Source organism: Arvicola amphibius, chromosome 17 (assembly GCF_903992535.2).
Source record: "Arvicola amphibius chromosome 17, mArvAmp1.2, whole genome shotgun sequence".
Taxonomy (NCBI): Eukaryota; Metazoa; Chordata; class Mammalia; order Rodentia; family Cricetidae; genus Arvicola; species Arvicola amphibius.
In genome coordinates, this window is record NC_052063.2 from 2,977,813 (window position 1) to 3,003,036 (window position 25,224).

Below are 25,224 nucleotides of genomic sequence, written 5' to 3' on the forward strand. Positions count from 1 at the left end.
TGGAACCCAGACTCAACTCAGCTCCAGGTGACCCAGTCCCACAGCCCGAGCTCTTTAGCTACGTGGACTCTGCCACTATGAAATGATAACGTAACTGGGAACGGGGGTGTGGGCCTGGCATCTAGCATTTGGGATGCAGAGGCACGAGGCTCACAGGTTCAAGGCTGGCCCAGGCTACAATAGTGAGTGAATGGCCAACCTGAGCTGTCTTAAAACTCAGGGCTGGTATGGGACTCAGTAGCCGAGTGCTTGCCTAGCGTGTGATAGGCTGTGGACTTCTCCATCTTGAGCACTGCCAATAAAGGATAAAAAAGGATGAGATAGTAAATCTTAGGAGCCCCAGGGTCAGCTGTAGAGTGGGCTGTAGTGACGTCAGATGCTGAGGCAGCACCAATCCAGTCTTCCAAAGTCACTCAGATCCTGATCTCAGGAGTGCGTGATCACTAATTAGCTAACGTGCGCTGTCCTTTAAGACACGGAGGAAGCAAAGCTGAGCCCAGCCAGGTCTACACACTGAGTTTCAGGCCAACCAGGGCACAGGGTGAGACCCCATCTCAGCGACAGAAAAGGAGAAGCAACGTTGGAAGCAGAAGCCCGGGGTCTTTGGAGATGTCCTTGTTCTAAAGAGCGGCTGTCCCTCTTGTCCCCAGCACTGGGAGGTGTTCAGGAACGTGACAGAAGTGTTCATTCTAGTCCCTGCGCTGCTTGGCCTCAAAGGGAACCTGGAAATGACGTTGGCGTCTCGCTTATCCACCGCAGTAAGTTTCCCCCTCCATCCCAGAATGTGTGCCGCTTATTCCTCTCCACTTAGAAGAGTCTGTGTGGCAGGCGGGTTGTTCTCCCCCCATCTGATGAGTTTCTGGACCTCGGAGTTGTGCGACATAGTTTGGCTGACACGGTGCCCTGAAGATTCTTGGGGTTCTCTCATGTGGGCATGTAGACCCGCCTTCCCTTATCAGCAAATGATTGCCTCCGTCAATGCCAGGCCACGCTGGCCGTGTGTATTAGTGTGCGGTGCATTGTATGTGGGTGTGGTTGGTAGAGTCGGAATTAGAGCTGGAATCCTGTGTATTCTCTTCTCCAATCTGACCCAGTAAAATATATACTGCTGACCTTTTCATATCAGTTGATCAACGTTATATACTTTATTGGCTCTATTTTTTTTTAAGATGGGGTCTCAGATTTGCTCTGTAAACCAGGTTGGCCCTGAACTCCCAAGAGATCCTCCTAGCTCTGCCTCCTAAGTGCTGGGATTAAAGGCGTGTGCCAACACACAGGGCTACATCTTTCTTACATTATATAACTCCACAGTTTGATTTATCATCCACCATTGGGTGTATAAACACTTTCTAGTGGTCTGTCATTGTAAAACTATGACAGGAACCGGGGGAATGGCTGAGACACTGAGAGCACTCCCTTGGAGGGGACTAGGTTTCCGTTTCTACCACGTGGCAGGTTGCAGCTGTCCATAACTCCAGTTCCTGGAGATCTGATGTCCTCTTCTGGCCTCCAGGCACCAAGCATATAGTGTGCATACATGAGGTAAACACTTGCAAATAGAAAAGTTTGTTTGTTTGTTTTTTTTAGAAAAGTGTCATTCTGTAGCCCTGGCTGGCCTGGAATTCTTTATGCAGCCCAAACTGGTCTTAAACTCAGGGATCTTCCTGCCTCTTTCTCCCAAGAGCTGGGATTGAAGATATGCACCACCATACCTGGCATGACAATTAATATAAGTGAATGAGAGTACAGGCATAAAATGACAAAAATCTGAAGTTAGAAGTAAGGTAGAGCAGATCAAGTTATTAGAACTGCTCTATCTAGTGGTTCACTTAAACCACAGCTTAGTTATTAGAAATGCTCTATCTAGTGGTTCACTTAAAGCCAGCTTAGACTGCCTGTTTGCCAAGCATGACTTCACTTGGTACCTGAAGCGGGACGACCTGGACAAATACCTGAAACAACGGGTCATTGCTCTTAGCAACCTGCTGACCGCCATTGTGTGCTTCTGTAAAATCTTGCTTGCTTACCCGCCCCGCCTTGTGGTTTTAGTGTGTAAAACTGGAGACCGGAGAGATGGCTCAGCTGTTAAAGGCTAGGGTCACAACCGAAAATATAAGAGATTACAGACTGGACCTGGGACCGGAGCCTTGCAGGAACTATCCTGCCTTTGGTCCACCAGTGCCTCCTCCTCCCTTCACTCTCATGGGTGCCAGGGTGCTTCTTCCAGAGATCCCCATAACAGATCATTTCAGCTACCAACAGGGGGTGGGAGAATTAGTGCAGGTCATGTGCTGAAGGCTGACTTGGGAGGGCAGCTTCAGATCACGTCTGTGGAGATCACTGAATCCGTACACAGAGCTCATCCTTCTGAGCGGGTGCTGTGTAAACTGGAAGCTGAACAAGGGTAGTGAGTCACACCAGGATCTGGGAGGAGGAGACCATTCTGCAAATGCCATTTAATCAGATTGATGATGTTTTTTTTAATTAAAACATTTATGTATATGAATATTTTGCTTGACTGTATACGAGTGTGCCTAGTGCCCCCAAAGGCCTGAAGAGGGCCTCAGATTCCTTGGAACTGCAGTTGTAAATGATTGTGAGCAGCCGCATGGGTGCTGGGAATTTAACGTGCTTTCTCTGCGCGCGTAGCAGGTGCTCCTAACTGCTGAGACATCCCTCCAGTCCCAAAGTCAGCTCTCCATAGGCATTCTAATTAGGGATTTGTTGTTGTTTTGATTTGTTTTTCAGACAGAGTCTCTACTGTCTGACTGTCCTGGAACTCACTATGTAGACCAGGATGCCCTCAAACTCGGAGAGATTGGCCTGCTTCTGGCGCCCCGATTGCTGGGAGCAAAGGCTCTTGCCACCACCGCCTGGCAACTATTTTTCTCTTAAGATCTGAAAGTTCAACCTAACATTTAGAATTCATGATTTTCCTCCAGCGCGGCCACACCTCCTAATCCTTTTAATCTTTTTTAATAGTGCCATTCCCTGGTGACTAAGCATTGGAATATATGAGTCTAAAAGCAAGACAAGGGCTGGAGAGATGGCTCAGCAGTTAAGAGCACTGCCTGCTCTTCCAGAGGTCCTGAATTTAATTCCCAGCAACCACATGGTGGCTCACAACCGTCTGTAAGGAGATCTGGTACCCTTTTCGGGCCTAACGGCATACACCACACATACACACGATTTTTAAAAACAATCTAATAATGAAATTCTGATAAATGCTTAAAATTTAAAATTTCCTGCTTATTCATTATTCCAGTACCTTATTATTTAATCGTGACCTTGACTGACATGCTGAATTTGGGTGCTGCTGCTTGATCACCTGGCACCCAGCTGGAATGTGTGTTTTTTTTATCCCCACCCTTTGCTTTTAAGAAGGAAAAGCAAAAAGCATATGTGGGTTGTTTTTATTTTTAACTGTGGTTTTGAGGAAGACCATGAGGATTGCCTAGACCTGAGTCCAGGAGGCGTCTTCCAGGAGAAACTGAGGGAGAGTCTTGAGACACCAGGCGGCAGTGTTGGAGGAGGAAGACTGTGTTATTGGAAGGGAACTGAGAGGCAGCTCCTGCTTCACTTGGGCAAAGCGGACTTTGTTCTGATAAATACGGCTACACGCACAAGCATTGAAGCAACCTGGTCCCTTTGCCAGGAGTGACATTTTGGTTCAGTTACCTCAGAGAAATTGATCGAGAAGTATTTGTTGTTCTTGAGCCTTGTCCAGCATTGTTTAGACTCATAATGGATTAGCTGTGCCATTCTGTTTTAAATAGGTCCTGCTGTAGGGAATCCAGTTAAAAAAGAATATATTTTAAGTAAGATTTTCTATCTTGAATCCACATGTTAATATTGTCTCATAAAGGTGAATCTAGTCTCTTTGGGGGGTGGGTATCAAGGCAGTGTGCCAGCTAGTTTTATGTCGATTTGACATAAGCCAGAGTTATCTGAAAGAAGGGAACTTCTGTGTATGTGTGTGTAAGTGTCTGTGTAGAAGCATGCCATGTGTATGTGGCATGTGTATGTATGTATATGTGTGTGTGAGTGTCTGTGTGGAGGCATGCCGTGTGTATGTGGCATGTGTATGTATATGTGTGTGTGTTTGTCTATGTGGAGGCATGCGTGTGTATGTGGGTGTCCTTGGAAGCCAGAAGAGTGTGTCTAATTTGCCTGATGTGGGTGCTGGGAACTGAACTCTGGTTCTCTATAACACGTGCTCCTAACTGCTGAGCCATCATCTCTCAGCCCAAGATGGGTGTTCCTTCTCTCTTTCTTCTTTCTTTTTTTTTCTTTTCTTTTCTTTTTGAAACAGGTTTTCTCTGTGTAGGCCTGGCTGTCCTGCAATTCTCTCTGTAAACCAGTCAATCCTTGAACTCAGAGATCTGCCTTATCCTCCCAAGTGCTAGGATTAAAGGCACATGCCACCGCCACAGCCAGGCTAAAGTGGGTGTTTCTTAAAATATGGTCTTTTAATGTCAGCACCAGCAACCTGTTAGAAACATACATTTTGGAACCGTTTCACAACCACTGAACCAATATAAACTAGTAATTTGTTTTAAAATAGACTCTCTAGGGGGCTGGAGAGATGGCTCAGAGGTTAAGAGCATTGCCTGCTCTTCCAGAGGTCCTGAGTTCAATTCCCAGCAACCACACAGTGGCTCACAACCATCTGTAATGAGATCTGGTGCCCTCTTCTGACCTGTAGGGACACATGCAGGCAGAGCACTATATATATACATAATAAATAAATAAATCTTTTAAAAAATAGACTCTCTAGGGACTGGGGAGATGGATCATTTGCTGTTCTTGCAGAGGACCTGAGTTAAATTCCCAGGGCCCCCCTCATGGTGCTTTACAACTATTTGGAACTCCAGTTTCAGGGGATTATGACACCCTCCTCTGACTTCTTTGAGGACTCATCTATGTGTGGACAGCAAAACCTTCACACATGTAAAATAAATCTAAACACTAAACTCCCCAGGGATTTGTACAGTGTACCGATATGGTTTGAGGAGCCTTGTAGTAAACGACACTGGAGTCCCTATGGTTGGGGCCAGGTGAGAGAGGGGAAATCCTAGAAGACAAGGTTGGCGAGCTGTCCGGGGCCAGCCGACAGAAGGTCTTGTGACCTGCTATGAGGACTTCGGCTACGCTGTGAGTTGGGCCCATTGGAAGGAGTAATGTGACCTAACAGGCATCTTTAACAGATTGATTGCTAGGTTGAAGCGCGGGCATAGGTGGCCAAGGGGCTAGAGCAAAGCAACCAGTCTGTTGCGATACTAGAGGTTAAATGTGGTGTGGATTTGGATTATGGTAGCAGCAGTGAATGAGGTGAGGATGTTGGGATCAAGAACTGTCAGAGAATGAGAAGACTGGGGAGTGGGCTCTAAATTCTCTTTACCTGAGAAGGGTAAAGCAACAAATTTGTCGATGGAAAAATGCTGACTAGTAGCCCCGAGCTGTGACACGTAATCCTTAGCCAGAGAAGCTGGTCTTGGGTATGGGAGGCTGAGTCTGCGCATGGTTGCCTGCAGAGTAGCTCCGCTCGGTGGCGTCGTAGGAACGCCCCCAACCTCACCTTCTCCACACTCTCCCAGTGCTCTCCGCTCTTCATTGCTACTCTCTCCCTCACGTCTTTCATTGCTTATTCTCCTACTTGTCTTCATTTCTTTTTCCTTGCTCTTTCTCATAATTTGAGGTTTAAAAGTATTTAATTAAAACAATTTCATCATTTCCCCCTTTCCTTTTTCTTCCTTCTGTCATGTCTGCTCCCGTCCACACTTCCTCCCAAATTCATGGTCTCCTCTTTTTCTATGTGCATTTTTTTTTTGCCTGCATGTATGTCTCTGTGTGTGAGGGTGTCAGGACCCCTGGAATTGGAGTTAGGCTTGAGCTGCCATGTGGGTGATGGGAATTGAACCTGTGTCCTCTGGAAGAGTAACCAGCTTTCCCAACCACTGAGCCATCTCTCCAGCTCCCATGGCCTCCTTTTCTTTCCTTTCCTCTTCCTTACCCTTGTTGTACATATACACATAAACAAACATATACATATAAACATACATATAAACAAACATATACATATAGACATATACATATAAACAAACATGGAAACACAGCTCCCTAAATCCCTTCAGTGTTGCCTGGATGTCTGTGTTTCTAGGGCTGACCCCTTGGTTCTGAATAACCAGTTAGGAGCCTCCTCCCTGGGAAAGACTAACTTTCCCTCTCTCAGCAACTGTTACCTGCCTGTAGCTCCTCATCTAGGGGTGAGGTCCCATGTGACTTTCCCTGTCTACGCTGGGATGGCAGCTGGTGGGAGAATTGTTCCAGTCTTGTTTAGGCAGCCATGCTGTTGAGATTTCACGGGTGTAGCTTCCCTGTCATAGCCAGAAGACACCATCTCACAGCAGACACCTTGTTCCTCTGGTCATAATAATCTTTTCACGTCCTCCTTGGTGGTTCCTGAGCCTTTAGGTGTCATTCATGCTGTAGATGTATCCACTGGGGGAGGGTGTGCCATGGCCAGTTGTTCTCTGCGTTTTGAACAGTTGGATGGTCTTCTGTAGTGCTCTCTGCTGCAGAAGCATCTTCTTCCACACCTCTCTGTGGCTATGAGGGTAGAGTTCAGTTAGAAGTTATACTAACTTAGGAAAGTGCCGGAAGTAGGTTCTTCTGAGGCCTCATCAGCCGTGTGTAGTCTGTGGACTTGTGCTAAGCGAAGGTTGCTGGTGGGATGACCAGAGACACAGCCTAAGCCCTGGGGCGGGGAGAGAGCCATGTGAACTTGGCAGGGACATGTCTAGATGCCCACTCTTTCTGACTGCGTTCCAAAAATCATGGCCCCCCTCCACTTGTGGTTTCACAGTTTCAGGTAATTCCTGGCATGCAGTAGCCTGGGTGCTGGAGGGACAGGAATTTCGTGGGATGTAGCTCCCGCCTCGGAAGAGGTGGAGAGTGCCGGCACCAAGTGAGTGCCACCGATTCCCTAGGCCAGTACTCTGATTCTGTCACCCTGCCACCCTTGATCTCTTTAGACACTGATACTGTGTGCCTCTGCTGCTCACTAACAGCCGTAGAGGCTGTGTCTGATGCCTCGTTATGGAGTCGTCTTAGCTTGCTAACTGGAACCATCAGCATCTTTTTTTTTTTTTTTTTTTTGGTTTTTCGAGACAGGGTTTCTCTGTGGCTTTGGAGCCTGTCCTGGAACTAGCTCTTGTAGACCAGGCTGGTCTCGAACTCACAGAGATCTGCCTGCCTCTGCCTCCCGAGTGCTGGGATTAAAGGCGTGCGCCACCACCGCCCGGCCATCAGCATCTTTTTTAGTGAGTTATGAAAGCGCACACTAGTCTTTGCCAGTCTCTTTGGCTCTGCACCTGAGGCAGGTTTGCCCATTAGATGTTGCTCTCTCGAGTAGAACTCCAGACTGTTAGCACTACAGACTGGGTTGCATCAATATTTATTGTCAGCTTTAGTACATGAATCTATAAGAGTGTGTGAATAATTATTCCAAAGCACCGAGAAACCTCAGTGTTTGCATTGACTGGATACTTTGAGGCCAAAGTCCAGAGAGATCACAGAATAAAAAAATGGTCTTGGAATTGAATAGCTGGCATCTTGCTGATCTGCTGAGACAATGCTGGTCTGTCCATGGTTAAAACTACCTGTAAATAACGATTTTGTATGCTTCTGTGGTGCTGGGTATTGAGTCTTGTGTGTGCTGTATCGCTTTTACTCACCCTTGTGCAGATTTTTAAAAAACTTTAAAAATTTATTTAGTGGATTGTTTGAGTGTAAGCATGCACATACTGTGTGTGGGTGTGTGTGTGTGCGTGGGGGGGGGATGGGTGGTGAGGACCGCTTGCAGGAGTTGTCTCCCCCCCCATCTTCCACTGTGTGGCTTCTAGAAACTAGGCTTTGGTTGCCAGGTTGGACAGTGAGCGCCTTCACTGCTGAGCCATCTCACTGGTTCCAGATGTTTTTGTAACATTTGAAAATCTTCCACGACAGATGATGGATAATTAAAATCTAACTCAGTGTGATGTATTTATACATGTGTGTTTATGCATTGCCAATCATTTTCCATTGCTTTTTAAACAACTACATTACAAAACTTAGAAAATTTGGATGTATATATTTTTTTAAATACTGAGTAGTTGAGAAAATTATCTAGATTACACAGCAGTAGACTATGTGAATATTAACCTTATTTAGGAAAGTGTCCTTCCATTTGCCAGAAAGATATGTAGATATCTGGAGGTACCATCAAAATCTATGAACTGAATGCTAATAATTATTGCTAATATTGTCATGATTCAAATATAGATGTGTACACTTGAACAATTTGTTTATATCCTGTTGTTTGGCAAGTGACTCTTTGAATTATATTTGTTTTGTGCTGTGGAATTAGGCACAAACAGCTCAAAATTATAGCATTATTTCTGTTGGGCCTCAATTCAGATTTGGCATGGGAGGAGATGATAACTGGTGTGGTCTTAACATCTGCCATAGACGGATGACCACAGCCTGTTGTCTAAAACTGTTCTCCCATCTTGGCCAAGCCAGACAGCAGGTTGGTGTTAAGTTTGGAATTGTTCTGAGCACAGGCTGTACACAGTAGATTTTTTTTTGTTTTGTTTTGTTTTTTTGACTTGACAAGACAAGGTTTTGCTGTAGCTTTGGGGCCTGTCCTGAAGCTAACTCTTTATCCACCACTCACAGAGATCCGCCTGCCTATGCTCCCTGAACTCTGGGATTAAAGGCATGTGCCACCACCACCTGGCCTTGCTTTTGTTTTTTGAGACAGGGTTTCTCTGTGTAGCCCTGGCTGTCCTGGAACTCACTCTGTAGACTGGACTGACTTCAAACTCACAGAGATCCGCCTTCTTCTGTCTCATGACTTCTGGGATCAAAACCATGTGCCACCAGCTCCTGGCACACACAGCAGGTTTGCTAAAGGTGTGTTTGTGCTTAAAGATTCAGGTGTGGCTTAAATAGAGCCGATAACAGAGCGATGCTGATATCCCCCTCAACAGGTAAACGTCGGGAAGATGGACTCACCCATTGAGAAGTGGAATCTGATCATTGGCAACCTGGCTTTAAAGCAGGTATATGACACATTTATTTATAGATCTTGGGAGTGAAATTCACTGTTTGTTTCAGGATGCATGAAAGCAATAACTTAGTACCCCAAAAGGTGATGGAATCAGTTGATGCCCATGGCCTTTGAAAGTCTTCTATTTCTAGAAACTGGTCAACTTCTTCCAAGTTGTAAAAAAAGTTTACAGGTACTGAGAGGCATGCAAGCACACCATAGCTGTAGTAGAAATATTTATATAAATATTTAAGAATTCATTGTTTAAGTACTGTCTTAGTTACTGTCCTATTTCTATGAAGAGGCACCATGACCATAGCAACTCTTATAAAGAGTTTAGCTGGGGCTGGCTTACAGTTTTAGATGGTTAGTCCATGACCATCGTGGCTGGAGGCAGACAGGGATGGCGCTTTAACAGTAGCTGAGAACTTTGCATCCCCATCCAAAGGCAGAGACAGAGACTGGAACAGGCAAGGGCTTCTGAAACCTCAGTGTCCTTTCCCGGTGACACGCCTCCTCCCACAAGGCCCCTAATCCTTCCTAATCCTTCCCAAACAGTTCCCCTAATTGGTGATTAAGCTCTCAGTGAGCCTGTGGAGGCCATTCTCATTTAAACCACCACAAGCGCTGTGCCATTTCTCTGCTTTACTTTAGGACTATTTTTTGTTGTTGTTGGGGAGAGACAGGATCTCATGTATCCCAGGCTGACCTTAAACTTTTTATGCAGGTGAGGATGACCTTGGACTTCTATTCTCCTGCGTGCCGAGAGCTGGGATTGCAGACGTGCATCTCCAGTGCTGGCTTATGTGTTGATACCTGGCTGTGTATCCTCAGGGATCACTCCAGCTGACTCCCATCTCTAGCCCCGTCTTTATTATCTTCGAGACAGACTTCTGGTGTTGCTGAGGCTGGCCTTAAACTCAGGATCCTCGCGCTTCGGTTTCTGAGGCGTGCCATCATGCTCTTTGTGTTTCGTTTGTATTAGTTTTAGTTTTCTGTTTTTGGGAGAAAATATCACTCTGTTTCTCAGTCTGATCTCAAACTCCCGGGTCTACAGGAACCTGCCTTCTCTAGGATTTCCAAGCTTAATTATTTATATTAATTATATTAATAATTAATTATATTAGTTGCTTAATTACACTGAGCTTTTTTTTTCTGGATATTGTGGTCACCCAGTTGTTTATGTTGATTTTCCCTAGTTAATGTTGCCATTGTTAATATTAGTAAATCCATTCCCTTACCAGTAACGTATGTAATGAACCAGGAATTATAGATCTATTGCTCTGTGTACTGTAAGGTGTCTCTTCTATAAGAGAAGTCCTAACTCTTCAGTAAATGACTCCAGCTCCCACGAATAACTCTTTAGCTCCTGTGAGCAGCAGGAGGACATACTAGCTTTAATGTTAGCTCAGCTAGGCTGTAAGAGTGAGTACATGGTTGTGGGAATATAATTTCCTGCATTGTCTTTCAAGGATAAAAAGAGTTCCTGAGATAAAGGCCTTTTCATGTCTGTGCAGTTGCCTCTAAGTTTGTAGGACTGGAACCAAGAAAACCTGAGCCCTGACCTCGCCTCTAACATAAACCAGCTGTAGAGCCTTCATTAATTTACATAACTGTTCTGGGCTTCAGTTCTGTTTCTGCAGTGCTAGTATTTTGTTAGAAAAGTCTAAGAGCCTTTCAGCGTGACCATGTAGGAACCTAGGCAGGATGGTAAAAACACTGGCAAACAGGGTAGGTAGGGATGTCAGACAGTGGCAGACTACTTGCCTAACATGCAAGAAGTTTGTCCTCCCCAGTAACAACAAGACAAAATCAAGACCTTCCAAATATTTATAAATCAATAGAGTGCTATAGCAAATCAAGGGAAATTGCTGATTTAAACACCGAACACTCTGAAGCCGTGGCTGCCATGAGTGGTCTGTGCAAGTCACCGTAACTGTCCCCACCTCGGCCTGTGGCACACCGTCCTCCCCTCTTCTCTACCCTCCCTCGGCATCCTCTTTCCTGAAACTGTTGGTTGGGATGGTTGCCAGAGGATGCCAGGAATTTGCCAATCCTAGTTGCCAAAATTTAATGCCTCTCTGGCTTCCTCCTCCAAGGACATGTGATAAATGGGGGACTTGGGCAGAGCCATCACGATACCACAGGTGATCACCGGTGAGGTGGTGCTTGGGAGTGGCTGCCACAGACGGAAGGAAGAGGAGAAGATGGCGGTTCTGTTGAACTTATCCATATTGGGTTACATGGTCTGAGTTGATGAAGCCAACTGACCAAGTCTCTTCCTCAAGAGGGCACCAGATACTAAAACTAAAATCGAGTAGCCTCTTTAAAATGAAGGCGGTTCAGTTACCATACTATTCACTTCTTCAGACTATTTTGTATGCAGCGATTAACTAAAGAAAATTTAACGTTTTAAAAATTACTCACCTGGATTTTTACAAAAACTGCTTGCAGGTCCAGGCCACAGTGGTTGGATTCTTAGCAGCTGTGGCAGCGATCGTACTGGGCTGGATTCCAGAAGGGAAGTATTACCTCAGCCATTCCATACTTCTGTGCTCCAGCAGCGTGGCCACCGCCTTCATTGCGTCTCTTCTGCAGGGTGAGCGCAGCTCTGTGTCCGCTTGGCAGCCTTTGTCTTTTAATAAAAGGATCCATTTCCCAGAATAGTGACTTTTCCTTTTAAATTCTATTTCTTTTACGTCCTGTGTGCAGCCTCCCCGCACCATACTCCTCTCCTGTCTCTCTCCCCCATCCTCCCATCCCCAGTCCCCAATCCCCTCCTTTTCTATCTCCATCCAGGAAAGGGCAGGTCTCCTATGAATATCAACAATACATGGCACATCAGGTTGCGGTAGGACTAAGCACCTTCCCACGTATTAAGACTGGGCAAGGCGACCCAGTATGAGAAGTAGGGTCCCAAAAGCCAGTAAAAGAGTCAGAGACAGCCCCTGTCCCATAAGAGAACCAAGCTACACAGCTGTCACATATAAGCAGAGTGCCTAGGTCAGTCCCATGCAGGCTTCCCGATTGTCTGTTCAGTCTCTACGAAGCCCTCTGAGCCCAGGTTAGCTGATTGTGTGAGCCTTCCCATGGTGTCCTTGACCCCTCTGGCTCTTATGCTCCTCTCTTCTCCTCCTCTGCAGGATTTCCAAACTCTGCCTGATGTTTGACTGTGGGTCTCTACATCCGCCTCCAGGATGGCGACTTTTAAATATTTGTTCATAACAAAAATGGCAGAAAATAGCCACATAAGCTTTAAATAATCTCAGTTCAGATGTATTTTTATGTTACTACTTATATCTATCTATCTATCTATCTATCTATCTATCTATCTATCTATCTATCTATCTATCATCTATTTGGTTTTTCAAGACAGGGTTTCTTTGTGTAGCCCTGGCTCTGTAGACCAGGCTGGCCTCAAACTTGCAGAGATCCACTTGCCTCAGCCTCCCGAGTGCTGGGATTAAAGCCGTGTGCCACCATCACTGGTTTATTTAATTATTTATAAACACTGTAGAAAGCAGGCTTTTTGAGGTTGTCCCCTTTGCCATAGATGCCCTGGCTCAGTCTTCAGTAAGATAGTCCAGTTTTCCCGTTTTCCCTAAGAGTTAAGAAAGGCCTTCCTGGAAATCACACAGGGGACTTTCCGGCCTGTCGCAAGAATTCCAGAAATTCTGTTTCAAAAGCAATCCCTCATCTAAATTCTTGGTGGAGAGTACTTCCCGTACTCCCAGAGGACCTGAGTTCAGTTCCCAGGACCCCCTTGAGGCAGCTCACAATTACCTGTGAACTACAGCCCAGGGTAAAGGTGAATCCAATACCAGTTCCAACACCAGTGCCTGGGGGACAGCTGTGCGCACCCCCGTGTGTCCTCTCTCTCACAGGTGCACAGGTATAATCTAAGAAAAACCAACCCAACAAAACCCCAAAGTTTAAGTTTCTGTGACAATATAAATATAACCTTGTGCTTATGCTTAATGTGGCATATTTTTGACTATATGTTGAAAAAACAGAAGTTAAAAAATTAACTGAGCTGAGCGCTAATGGCGCACACCTTTGAATCCAGCACTCGGGAAGCAGAGGCAGGCAGACCTCTGTGAGTCTGAGGCCAGCATGGTCTACAAAATGAATTCCAGGACAACCAGGGCCATACAGGGAAATTCTGCCTCAATAGTCCCCCCCCCAATAAAAAATAACCTTAGAATTTGTAGGATTATCTTCTTTATATTTATTGATATGAGCACTACACTGGGCACCTCGTATGTTGTAGAATGTCGTCACTGAAGCTCACTTGGTTTCTCTGTGTAGCCCTGGATGTCCTGGAACACACTCTATCGACCAGGCTGGCCTCGAACTCAGGGATCTGCCTGCCTCTGCCCCCTGAGTACTGGCAGTAAAGGTGTGCGTCACCACTGCCTGGCCACAACCCTCCTTTATTCTTTTCGATATTTAGTTATTTTTATTGTATGTGTATGGATGTCTTGCCTTCATGTATGTACATGCAACACGTGCGTGCCTGTGCTCTTGGAGGCTATAAGGAGGAGTATCCCCAGAAACCTGGTCCCGATGGTTGTAAGTTACCATGTGGGAGCAAGAACAGCCAGTCTGCACTTAATGGTTGAGCAATCCAGCCATCAAAGAGCATCAGTTTTTAGACCCATTCTTGCCATTTCCCCTTTTTTTCTTAATGTTTTTTTGTTAGTAAGTGCTCTGAACCCCTGCACACACCGTCTTCCGAGAGCCACTCTGACACGGGGTTCCTGCTCTAAACTCCGGGGTTCAACATGTCACTGTAGTTACCATGTATGGGTGTGTGTTTTGTTTCTGTGCATATAAGTAGGATTCCTCCCTCTAGTGTTTTCATTCCTCACGGGTTAAAATAAAAATCTGTGGTTATAAATATATATATATATATATATATATGTATTACATTTAAAGCATATGCCTCATTAAATTCAGAATTTTAGTTTTTGCTGTAATTTTACAGTAAATGCCACATTGAGCCGAAGATATCTTCTGGGATCTCTTGCAGTTTGCTGGAGGTTTTGCCAAAGGGGATTTTGTTTGCTCTGTCAGTTTATTTGAGCATTCCAGCCAGAACCGGTGTGCTGTTTCTCTGTGCTGGGTATTTCAGCGTTTGGGGAATGGATTTCCTGAGTCAGCCTCAAGAGTAACAAGCGTTCTTTGTCCTAGGAATAATAATGGTCGGAGTTATCGTTGGCTCAAAGAAGACAGGCATAAACCCTGACAACGTGGCCACACCCATCGCTGCTAGTTTTGGTGATCTGATAACTCTCGCCATATTAGCGTGGATAAGTCAGGGTTTGTACTCCTGCCTGGGTAAGCTGACTTGAAGCTAAACGTGGAATTATTCAGTCATTAGAAAGCGATGTTGTAGAATGTCATGAACACATGGTGACCTTCATCTGTTAGAACTAGTGATGGAATTGACTAGAACACTGTAGCTTGTACATTTATTATGTGCTGTGGCTCTCGTATGCTTTTTTCTCTTACTGAGTTCAGAACTCTTGAGAAAATGTTTATCCTCCGTAAATTCTTTTTTCCCTTTCTGCCCCACTCCCACCCTTCTTTCTTGAGGCAGCTAATTCATGTGGTCCCAGGATATCCTCAGATTTGCTATGTGGACAAATTTGCTCACCTTCAACTCCCGATCCTATTTCTGCCTCCCAATTCCACCTCCCAAGTATTTGGTTACAGGTGTGTGCTATACAACACCTAGGTATTCTTTTAAGTTTCAGACAGGAAGCTGGAGGGTCATAGACGTTACATATGCCCCCAGCTTTACACGTTGCTACTATTGTAGTTTAATACAGTCCTGTCGTACTCCATGGGTTCTGTGCTTTCTTCTCATTGGATAGCCAGGTAGGAATCACACTACACTGTTTAGTTAAGTGTTTTGAATGTGAGAATACAGAGTTATCATGTTGTTTTGGTGTTTGTATTTCCTTCCTTCCTACCCTCCTTCCTTCCTATTTACCAATGAGTTATTTTTCCCACATCAAAACCCTATGCTAATAAATAGCTTCCAGACAATTAGAGACAAAACAAAAAGACACGTCTGAAAATTAGCTGACTACGAGGTAAAGTTCGAGTCATCTCGTGCGTGTTCCTGATGAGTCATGGCGGGAAATGTGCAGAGTCCAGGGAGCTGTTCTAGCGGGAATAACGTGTTCTGGGCCCACAGCCAGTGGGAGTGAGCCTGATCTGTGGGCGAGGGTTAAAGGCAGAACGTTAGTTCTGTTTTTATTTACATGTCAAGTTTGTGTGTGTGTGCGTGCGTGTGCGTGCACATACGTCAGATTTCCAGTTTAACAAAAGCACAACTTTACTATAATAAAACTATTTACAAGGCAATCCCAAGGCAAATATTTATTCACAGATTGCTGTGGGTTTTATTCAGCTTTATGGTACGATTTTGAAGTTTGAAGAGGAACTTCAGATGTACTTTTGAACCGGATAGGCTTTAACCTATCCAATGCAGTAGCTCCGTATGACTCCGGCAGCAGCATGGAAGGCCTTATGTAGTATGGGACACTGCCTTGGCTTTGGTTTGATGGGTGGCACAGACAGACCCTGTGTGCTCAGATACATCTTTCCTCACTTGAAGAAAGAGATGCACTGCCTGAACCAGTGCATGAGACAATAGTTGGTGAGTGTCATAAACTGTCACTGGGCTCTCATTGGCTGTGGCTCTGTCGCTCTTCGGGGTACAGTGACGGTTGCTCGGGAGTGCTCAGTTCCCTCTCCTCTCACAGGAAGTGCAGAAAAGGGGAGTTGTTATTAAAGAATTAACCCTAAGTCTTGTCTAATTTTTGTTGCTGGGATAATATATTGATTCCTTTTTTTTCCTTCTCTGAATTATCATGCAATTTAGACACAAATTAGACCCAAGGAGTAAATGTTAGCTTATATCTGGCCTCAGAGAATGTGGTGTTTCATTCTCTCACTCCGCTAAACTCACCACCCAAGCCACAGGCAGCCTTCTGAGCAACTTGTCCTCCTTACCCTGAGGGCCAGGCTGTTCACTGTACTGGAGAAGGGAGGTTGTCTGGCCAGGCGTGGGAATGTGTACTCATCATCCCAGCAGGGTAGCTGAGGAAGGAGTATTGAGGATCTGGGGCCTGGTTATGAGACCCTGTCTCAAGACTCATCAATAGGAGGCCAGTAAGAACCCGAGCAAGGCTCTTGGTGCCCCTTTGACTAACTTTTGAAATTAAAGTTTCTCCTGCTTTGAGGAGGCGATCAGAGAAAAGGGACACACACACACACACACACATCTACAAGAAGATGAAGATTTCTTCTCAGCAGTATTAAGAGAATAGAAATGCTACAGATTAACTGGGTATGTGTGGCGGTGCATGCCTGTAATCCCAGCACCCACATGGCAGCTGTAACATGTCATAAGACAGCACAGCCGCCTGTGATTCCGGTCACGGGTGATCTGATGGCCTCGTCTGGTCTCCTTGTGTCCCAGGGATGCACCTGGTGTGCACGCATACTCGCAGATAAAACAACAAAGGCTATGATCCTCATGTGTTGTCATCCAAAGCTTGCAATATTTTGAGTGTTGACGTGGTGCCAGGTTAACGCTGGGTCTTGGTAGGGCCTCTGTGTATCTGAGACTGGCCCTCCAACTCATCCTGCCTCGACTCCCTGAGTATTGGGATTATAGGTGTGAACCAGCAATCCGACATTGGTTTGGTTTGTTTTGTTTGTTTGGTTTTGCTGTTCTGTGGGGCTGAGGGTCGACCCCGAGACCTTGCACTGTGCCGCCCTGGTACTGGGGTGAGGAGTCAGAAAATGCAGTCCCCATAACCGTAGAAAGCAGTACTATTAAGTATTGTTTAGGATATTCTGAAAGTTGGCTTTGCAGTGTTTCAGACCCTTTTCATTTCATCTGTGTAATTGATGCCCCCAAGGGATTTTCTTTTTAAACGGGCTACTGGTTAATTCTGCAGTTAATTTAACAGCTTACAGGTGTTCTGAAATGTCATTGTGTTTCTATTGCCAAAGTGTCTGCATCCTGAGCACTAGGGGGCCTCAGAAGATCAGCGGTTAGGCACGTGGCCTTTTCATTCTGAATACAAAGATTACAAGTTTCAGTTCTAACGTTTCAATTCTAAGATCCCGTTCATCTTGCTGAGAAGCCTGGTCCTTGGAAACCCCATTAATTCCTGTACTACCCTGGAAACACTAAGCAGTGTTTAGAGAAGACAGGAGGATCTTTTTGGTAGCTGTAAGCTTTGGCTAGAAAGGCTACAAACTCCGTGGCTCAAAGAATCCGACACAGGGAAAGTTCCACGGGGTCAGTTCATGAAGAGGACACAGCAGTTGTAAATATGTATATACCCAATGTCAGAGCTCCCAAATGTAGGAAAGTTATTAATGGGTTGGAAGAGGAGTAGAAGACAATACACACAGTGGGGATTTCAGGACCTCACTTTCGACAATGGGCAGCTCATCTGGACGGAAGTACAGTAAAGAAATGCAAGACTTGAAGTAGACACTTGTTCACACCAGCCTGACAGTCTACGTAACGGTCCCCTCGACGGCCGCATGGTGTACATTCTTCTCATGCACATAGGTCATTTCCTAGAATAGGCCCCATATTAAGCCATGTAACAAATCCTAACAAGTTTAGGAATCGTGTCATGTTTATTGACACCAGGTTGGAGTGAAACTAGGAAGTAGTGGCCTAGGAAAAGTGGAAACCATGTAAATATATAGAAATTCAGTGGTACACCCCAAACTAGCGGTGGCTCAAAGAAATCAAATGGAAACATCTTAAGCCAGATGAGAATGGAAACCATGTTCCAAAACCCCGGGGATGCCGCACAGGCAGCTCTAAGGAGGACGCTCACAGCTCAGCTGTTATAGAAGACGCAAGCGTCCTAAGGCTACTCGGCAGGAAACTGGGAAAAGAACACACTAAACCCAAGTTCTGCCGGAGTTGAAGTAAGGACAAGCGTCGTTCAGCCAAGCAGGAAAGCTGCGGGGCAAACCAGCAAGATGAAGGGTTGGTTTTTCTTAAATGAAAAAGACTGACAGCCGTCTTAGTTTAGACCGAGAAGAGAAAAGACTCTAAGTAAGACCAGAAAGTAAAGCACAGACATCGTAGTCGGTACCCCAGAATGGAAAGGATCCCAGAGGCTGTTAGGAAGAATTACATGCTGAAACCCTAGCCTCTGGGGAGTGGATACACTTCTATAAGCATACGCCCATGAAATTGAGTCGGGAAGAAATAGAAGACTTGGTGAAGCAAGTAGGCTGGAGCAGTAACTAAAAAGAAAACAGGTCTGCATGAGTGTGAAGCCAGCCTGGGCTAAAGTAGACCTTATCTCAACAACCCAAATACACACACAAATAAATGCTGAAAAGCTCAACCCCAGAAAGCAATGCTTCCAGGAAGCATCCCGACAGAATGCATCCAGGCTTGTTTCATGAGGTCAGCGTCTCAGTGTGATAGCAAAGCCAGAGACCTGGAGGAAATTACCGGCCAGGAACTCTGCTGGACAGAGCTGATGCAGCCTCGGAAAACCAACAGTTTAAAGTACGTGAGAGAAACAGAGCCTCTGTGGTGATGCAGGGCAAGAGCGTCCACTCTCACTTCTGCTCAGCACCACACTAGAGGTACTGACTAGCAATAAAAACAAAGGGATCAAGGGAGGCCAAGGAAGGGTTAGTTATCCCTATCTGTAGATGACATGGTCCTATGTATGCTTCAGAAAAACGAGGATTCCACCAAAAGGGTTTTAAAACTACTAAAAAGGTTTCAGGATGTGGATCAACAATGCAGAACTCAGTTGCACTTTATGTCAGTCAAGATTTATGTGAGCTAGAGATGTGCCTGTAATCCAAACATTGGGAAAGCTGGGGCAAGAGGACCTTGGGTTCAAATCCAGCCTGGGCTACATGGCAAGCTCTAGGCCAACCATGTTTCATTATGAGACCCTGTCAGTCAATCTGCCTGCCCATCCATCCATCCATCCATCCATCCTTCTATCCATCCATCCTTCCATCCATCCATCCATCCATCCATCATTCATACATGCATATACATGCATACATACATACATGCATGCATACATGCATGCATACATACATGCTTATCTAGCTGTGCTTATCTGAATTGCTATAACACTTTATTGAGGTGGCCTTCATGACTTTGTGTTTGGTCAGTGATTACACTTTCTGTCTAAATACAATATTCCTCTCCCCCACTTTTTAAAGCCTATTTAGTTCACTGCAGGACATCAGTGGATTAGGCAATAATTAGAGTACTACCAGTGACTGTACCTTTCTGTTTGAAATACAGAATTCTTGACAATACCGTGGTTTTTTATTTACTTATTTTTTGTAGTACTCTTTTTTTTTTTTTTTGGTTTTTTTTTCGAGACAGGGTTTCTCTGTGGCTTTAGAGCCTGTCCTGGAACTAGCTCTTGTAGACCAGGCTGGTCTCGAACTCACAGAGATCTGCCTGCCTCTGCCTCCCGAGTGCTGGGATTAATGTAGTACTCTTGGTGCCATATACATAATAGATATTGAATAAATACTGTCTTACAAAGTGCATTATTCCTTTTGAAAATGATGTAGCTAATAAGATTAGAATTTATTCAAGTGGCCCTCCAATGACTTTGGCATGTGACTGCCTAAGAATATGATTGACTGTAGCAAAAGCATCCTCTGCACGAGGACTCGGGATTAGTGAAATGGCGTAGGGTATCTTGGCTCAGTACAGAGTTCTTGGGATTAGTAACACTTCAGAAAAGTAAGAACAGAAAGACGGGGCAAGAAAGATCAGATGGAAAGAGAAGGCCGACTGTGGTTTGTGTGAGCTCTGGTTTATGTGGTTGTGATGCGCTTTTGTGTGGTTTGCAGGGGAATGCAAAGTCCGCGTCCAATCATAGGGCAACTGTTACATACACAGGAGTCTTTAAAAGCTGTCAAGAGTCGTCACTGCACCAGCAGCTGGGATATCTCTACACAGTGGTAGTTGGCTGTTTCAGCAGAGTTGGAGCTTATCAAGAAAAGGTTTTCATGTAGGTTTAAGCTTGGCTTTGGGGAGAGAAAGCACGCAAGACAAGGACAATATCTACCTGAGGCATAACTGTGGGCTTCTCTCGAGAGAGAGAATTGTACTCAGGTGTCTTTACCAGTGAATAGGAGGACTGAGGACCCATGTGTGACATGCCTATGGAGACTGGCTGGAAGAGGGAATTGATCCCCTAGATCTGGAGTTCCAGATGGTTATGAGTCACCATGTGGGTGCTGGGAATTAAACCTCAGTCCTCTGGAAGAGCAGCCAGTGCTCTTAAACCCCAAGCCATTTCTCTAGTCCTTTCATTTTCCTTTTTAAAGAAGTGTGTGTGTGTGTGTGTGTGTGTGTGTGTGTCTGTGTGTGTGTCTGTGTCTGTGTGTGTGTCTGTGTGTCTCTGTGTGTGTGTGCCACAGTACACATGTGGAGCTTTTATTCTCTCCTCCGAGTTGGCTCAGGATCCAGTTTATGTGTCAGGCTTGCCGTTTGCTCTGCACCTTCTTGCCAGCCTGCTTTCTTTGGTGGTGTCGTTTTGTGGCCTAGGCTGGCCTTGAACTTGTGATTATATGTGCACCAAGCAAATCACCTTATTTATACATTTAGTTTGCTAGACTCGTAAAAATTACTTTAGGTGCTTGAAAAAAATGATGAGAAAAGTGACCTAGTGTAAGATGTCGCAGAGATTTTCATGCCACCAAATATTCCAAGCTTGGTTGGCTGCTGAGCACCGGGGGGCACAGGGCCGTTCAGTGTTCAGTTCTGTTTTCCATATGCAGCGCTGGACTTCATTATATGGGCTGCTGACTGTGGCTTAGCTTGAGATCTGTGAGGCCTGCTTCAAAGTTATGCTGGGGAAGTGTAGAGCAGACCTCGTTGCAAGGCCAGTGTCCTCCTCCCCAGATGGCCTTTTCTCAGCTCTCTGCGTGTGGCTCTCAGGGCTCAAGGGGCCTCTCCTCTGCTGTTGGGTTCTTCACAGTTCTGTGTCTGCGGGTTCTGTTAGGGTTTTCTGCTTTAGTGGCCCACGTTAACAGCGTTCACCCTGCACAGGCATGCTCAGCATTCACTTCCCAAGCTCCTCCTCTGCTAGTTTCCTCCCCTGCTCTGTCCTGTGGACTTGTGTCTCCCCAGCCTCACTCTCTGGGCCTTTAGGAAGAAAGCCGAGGCAACTTGTCTTTGATCTTGCAGCGTCTTTTGTCTGGTGTTGGAAGATAGTTCACACATACGCACACACACACACATACACACACGCCTTTCAGTCATTTCTGAAAACTCATGCAAAATTTTGTTTAGAAACGGCATGAATCATGCCTGTGAAATGCTGGGCAGCCAAGCCTGCCATCGGTAAGGAGGCGGCAAAGAGAGGCCGGATGAACAGCTGTGACCCAGACATGCGCCGCAGAGAAGCGCAGCAAGGCCTTGGCAGCTATCAAGTTGGCCACTGATGTTGGTTGTCCATCCTGGTGTCCTTGCTCTTCTTGTGTAGGCTGTGTTGTTATCTCATAATGACTGTTTGGGACATTAATGCTGTTCTTTAGGTTATATGAGCTGATAGTTTAAAAGAGCATCTGTGTAGCACAGGCTGGCCTTAAATGTGTGGTTCCCCATCTCCAGCCTCCTGACTGCTGGCTTAGGGGAAATGGGCCACCATTCTTGGCACTGAGTTTTATTTATTGTTCTAAATCTTGGATATATAGAAAATGTTAGACACTTAATATGTTTAATAATAAACCTGATAAAAATGCTTCTTTCAGTATTTAGATTTTCTGTTGGAAAGAGGAAGGTTGAAATGTCTCCTTTTCTTTATTCTAGAGACATATTATTACATTTCTCCATTAGTTTGTGCCTTTTTCTTGGCTCTGACACCTATCTGGGTTATAATAGCTGCCAAACACCCAGCTACCAGGACTGTGCTCCACTCTGGCTGGGAGCCCGTCATAACAGCCATGGTCATAAGCAGGTGAGTGCTGGCGGTGGGGGCGGGAGCGCCACCATGGGTTAGCAGTGAGACATCACTTAGATGAATCCCAGCGGGGTTGCAGAATGGGGTATTCGTGACTCAGAATAACACTGTTACATTTCTGCTGCTGTGGAAAGATGTTCAGTCTGCATTGGATGATGAAAGTCATCTGGGAAAGAGTAAGAACATCCTGTAAAATGTGGTAAACTAAGAATCTTGCAAGAGCTTTGGATTTGGGTAATATGGAGATCAGAATTCAGCACGGGAGACCCTTACGAGGAGGTAGAGGGTGACAGCCGTGCCTCTGCTCACGACACTGGCTTTCCCGAGTGTGGGAGGAAGATGTCTCTAAGAATTAGAAAACAGCTTTGTGGAGTTGATTGATGGTGACCTCACGGGTTTGGATGTATGAAGAAGGCTCCCCATGGGCTGGCATTTGTGGGAACTGTGAGATTACATCCTCATCTACCGCAGATGAGAACCAGCATCTGTGCATGCCACTTAGCAGCAAAGAAGTTACGGTGGAAACCGAACTAATCCCTATTGCACAGCGGGTCTGGGTGGGGCTAAGAACCACGGTCAGAGGGTGCCAGAACTTTCGGTCTGCTGTTTGAACTGCCTGTCCTACGACAGTGTGTGGATCGTTTTGCTGTAGGTAGATTGCAATCCCTGGAAGATTTAGGCAGCAGGTGACTATGGGTGATGGTTCTGGCTGTGTCTTATGGTAAATGAACCACAGACTGAAGGTGAACAGTTAATAAAGGCTTAAACAAGCCTCCACGTTCCACCGAGATACTGAAAGCGTGTGGTTTGCCACTTGTTCTATTAAAACCCCATCTCATTTCCCAGACTTCTCAAGCTCAGCTCTTTCCATCGCTACAGCCCTCTGGTCATGCAATTGTAATCCACCTAGTTTTAGAAACACCCCTCCAATGCCTGCTTGCCTTAAAGATGGAAAGACGCTGTTTACGAACTAGCTCTTAAATCGCAAAAGTAGTAGATGGCATGATGAAAAGATATTGTGATCCAGCACTTAGGGGGCTGAGACAGTGGGTTTCTAGGGGTTTGAGGCTAGCCTGGTCTACTAGCAAGCTCCAGGCCAGCCTAGGCCTATATAGTGAGACCCTGTCTCAAACAAAACAAAACAAAAGATACTCTGTGCAGAAGAATATGAAGGGACCATTTGTCCCGTTGTTTTAAGCCTTGAAGTAGTTGACAACGCCTTATAGGGCGTTCTTGGTAGGTTAGTGAAGTTAACAAACTGTAACCTGGGAATTGTGACACATGCCTATTGTCCCAGCACTTGGGAAGCTGAGACAGGAGGATTGCTATAAGTTCAGGGCCACCTGGACTACATAGCAAGATCCTGTTCCCTAAAGGGAGTGGGGGCAAGATATGTAAAACAAACAAAAACAAAAACTAATGCACTCACATTTTACCTGTTGGTTATGGTATTTATTATTGCTTTAGTGTCTGTAGACTGGGTGTGTGCTGTTGGTTGTGGTATTTATTATTATTGCTTTAGTGTGTGTAGACTGGGTATGTGCTGTTTGTGCCCAGGTGTGCATCTGTGGAGGCAGAAGTCAACACCGGATTCAGGGTGTCTTCGTCTGCCACACCCTGTATTTGTTGTCTGTCTTAGTTTTTGAGACAGGCACTCACTGAACCTGGCGATCACTGATTGGCTGGTTGGCATGGCTAGTGAGCCCCTGAGTTCCTTCTGTGTCTGCCTCCCATTGCAGAAATTACAGGCCCCCCCTTCCCACACCCAGATATTATATAGGCTTTAAACTCAGGACTTTGTGCTTAAATAGCCAGTTCCTCACCCTGAACTCCTCTCTTGCCTCCACGGCCATGTTTATTTCCAGTTTTTTTACTGATAACATTGATTTCTACTTTGAACATTCTTCTTTTGGCCTGAATTTTATGTTGTATTAACATTGTACTATGCAGGGTGGGAGTGTCTGAATGTCAGAGCAGCTTGAGACTCTTTTCCATTCTTCTTCCCTGATACGTGGCTTTCTTTCTTTCAGCATCGGGGGCCTTATTCTGGACACGACTGTATCCGACCCAAACTTGGTTGGGATTGTCGTTTACACACCAGTTATCAACGGTGAGCAAGCCGGAAGGTACTGCCTCACGATGGCGTCGCCCTTAGGAACCCACATGTCTCCCTCCTCCATCCGTTTCTTCTTCCTTCAAACTCAGGTGTAACTTAGAGTGGAAACCTCTTCCCTGGTCTCAGGACGTAGAACCCTGTTTGGAAAAGAGCTGTTTCTCGGTCGTGTTTGTTACATGCTGGTTAGACAGGCGCTCCTGACGTGTAAGGCCAGTGTGACAGAATGCAGTACTCCAGTTCTGAGTTGTCCTTCCCTCTTTGGCTGAACCGCTGGTCTTGTGTTTGCTTTTGTTGGTTATCGTAGAAGAAGCAGAATTAGCCAGATTTAGCTCTTGGCTAAGTTCAGTCCACTCACTAAGAGCTGCCACTCCACTGACACATGAAAACCTGGCCTCATCATTTTCTTGCCTTTACAATGGAAATTATAATCCTTATATTAAATATGTAAAATACATACATTAAAGAATCATGTTAAAATAGTATGATTTTGTATGAAGCACACTTAATAAGACAATTTAATTCACCTCTTCTGGTGAGCATGAAGTTGAGCTTTAGTATAGACTAGATCGACATAATTTAAAAAGTAATTCTACTTGGCATAATTAACTTTTTATTTCTGGGCATGGTGGCATACTCTTTTAATCCCTTGAGAGGCAGAGGCAGATGGATATCTGTGAGTTCAGGGCCAGTTTGGTCTACAAAGTCAGTTCCAGGACAGCCAGGGCTGTTACAGAGAAACCCTGTCTCTAAACGCCCCACCCCCACACGCAAAGAATTGACTTTCTATATTTACATAAAAATTTATATAATGACATGTTCTGCAGAAGTCTAATTTTAGATCTAAAATTTCTACTGAACGTTGTAATTTTTGTCTACCTTTAGAATGTCAAAGACTTTTCCCACACAGATCTCTCTCCCAGCTGTCTGGTGCCACCATTCCCCTCCTGGCATCCGTCCTTAAAACCCTCTGCCCACTATCTATTTCCTTTCTAAATATTGTA

General features: G+C 45.3%; 1 protein-coding gene across 2 annotated transcripts in view; it reads left to right on the forward strand.

Moving 5' to 3' along the window:
• Slc41a2 (solute carrier family 41 member 2) overlaps window positions 1-25,224 on the forward strand; it is a 73,073-nt gene that overhangs the window by 24,745 nt on the left and 23,104 nt on the right. For both annotated transcript variants that reach the window (XM_038315000.1, XM_038315002.1), the window contains exons 3-8: window positions 651-758; window positions 9,033-9,104; window positions 11,546-11,690; window positions 14,285-14,431; window positions 21,957-22,104; window positions 24,138-24,217. In XM_038315000.1, the coding sequence (XP_038170928.1) occupies window positions 651-758; window positions 9,033-9,104; window positions 11,546-11,690; window positions 14,285-14,431; window positions 21,957-22,104; window positions 24,138-24,217 (700 nt within the window). The remainder of the gene's footprint in view (window positions 1-650; window positions 759-9,032; window positions 9,105-11,545; window positions 11,691-14,284; window positions 14,432-21,956; window positions 22,105-24,137; window positions 24,218-25,224) is intronic.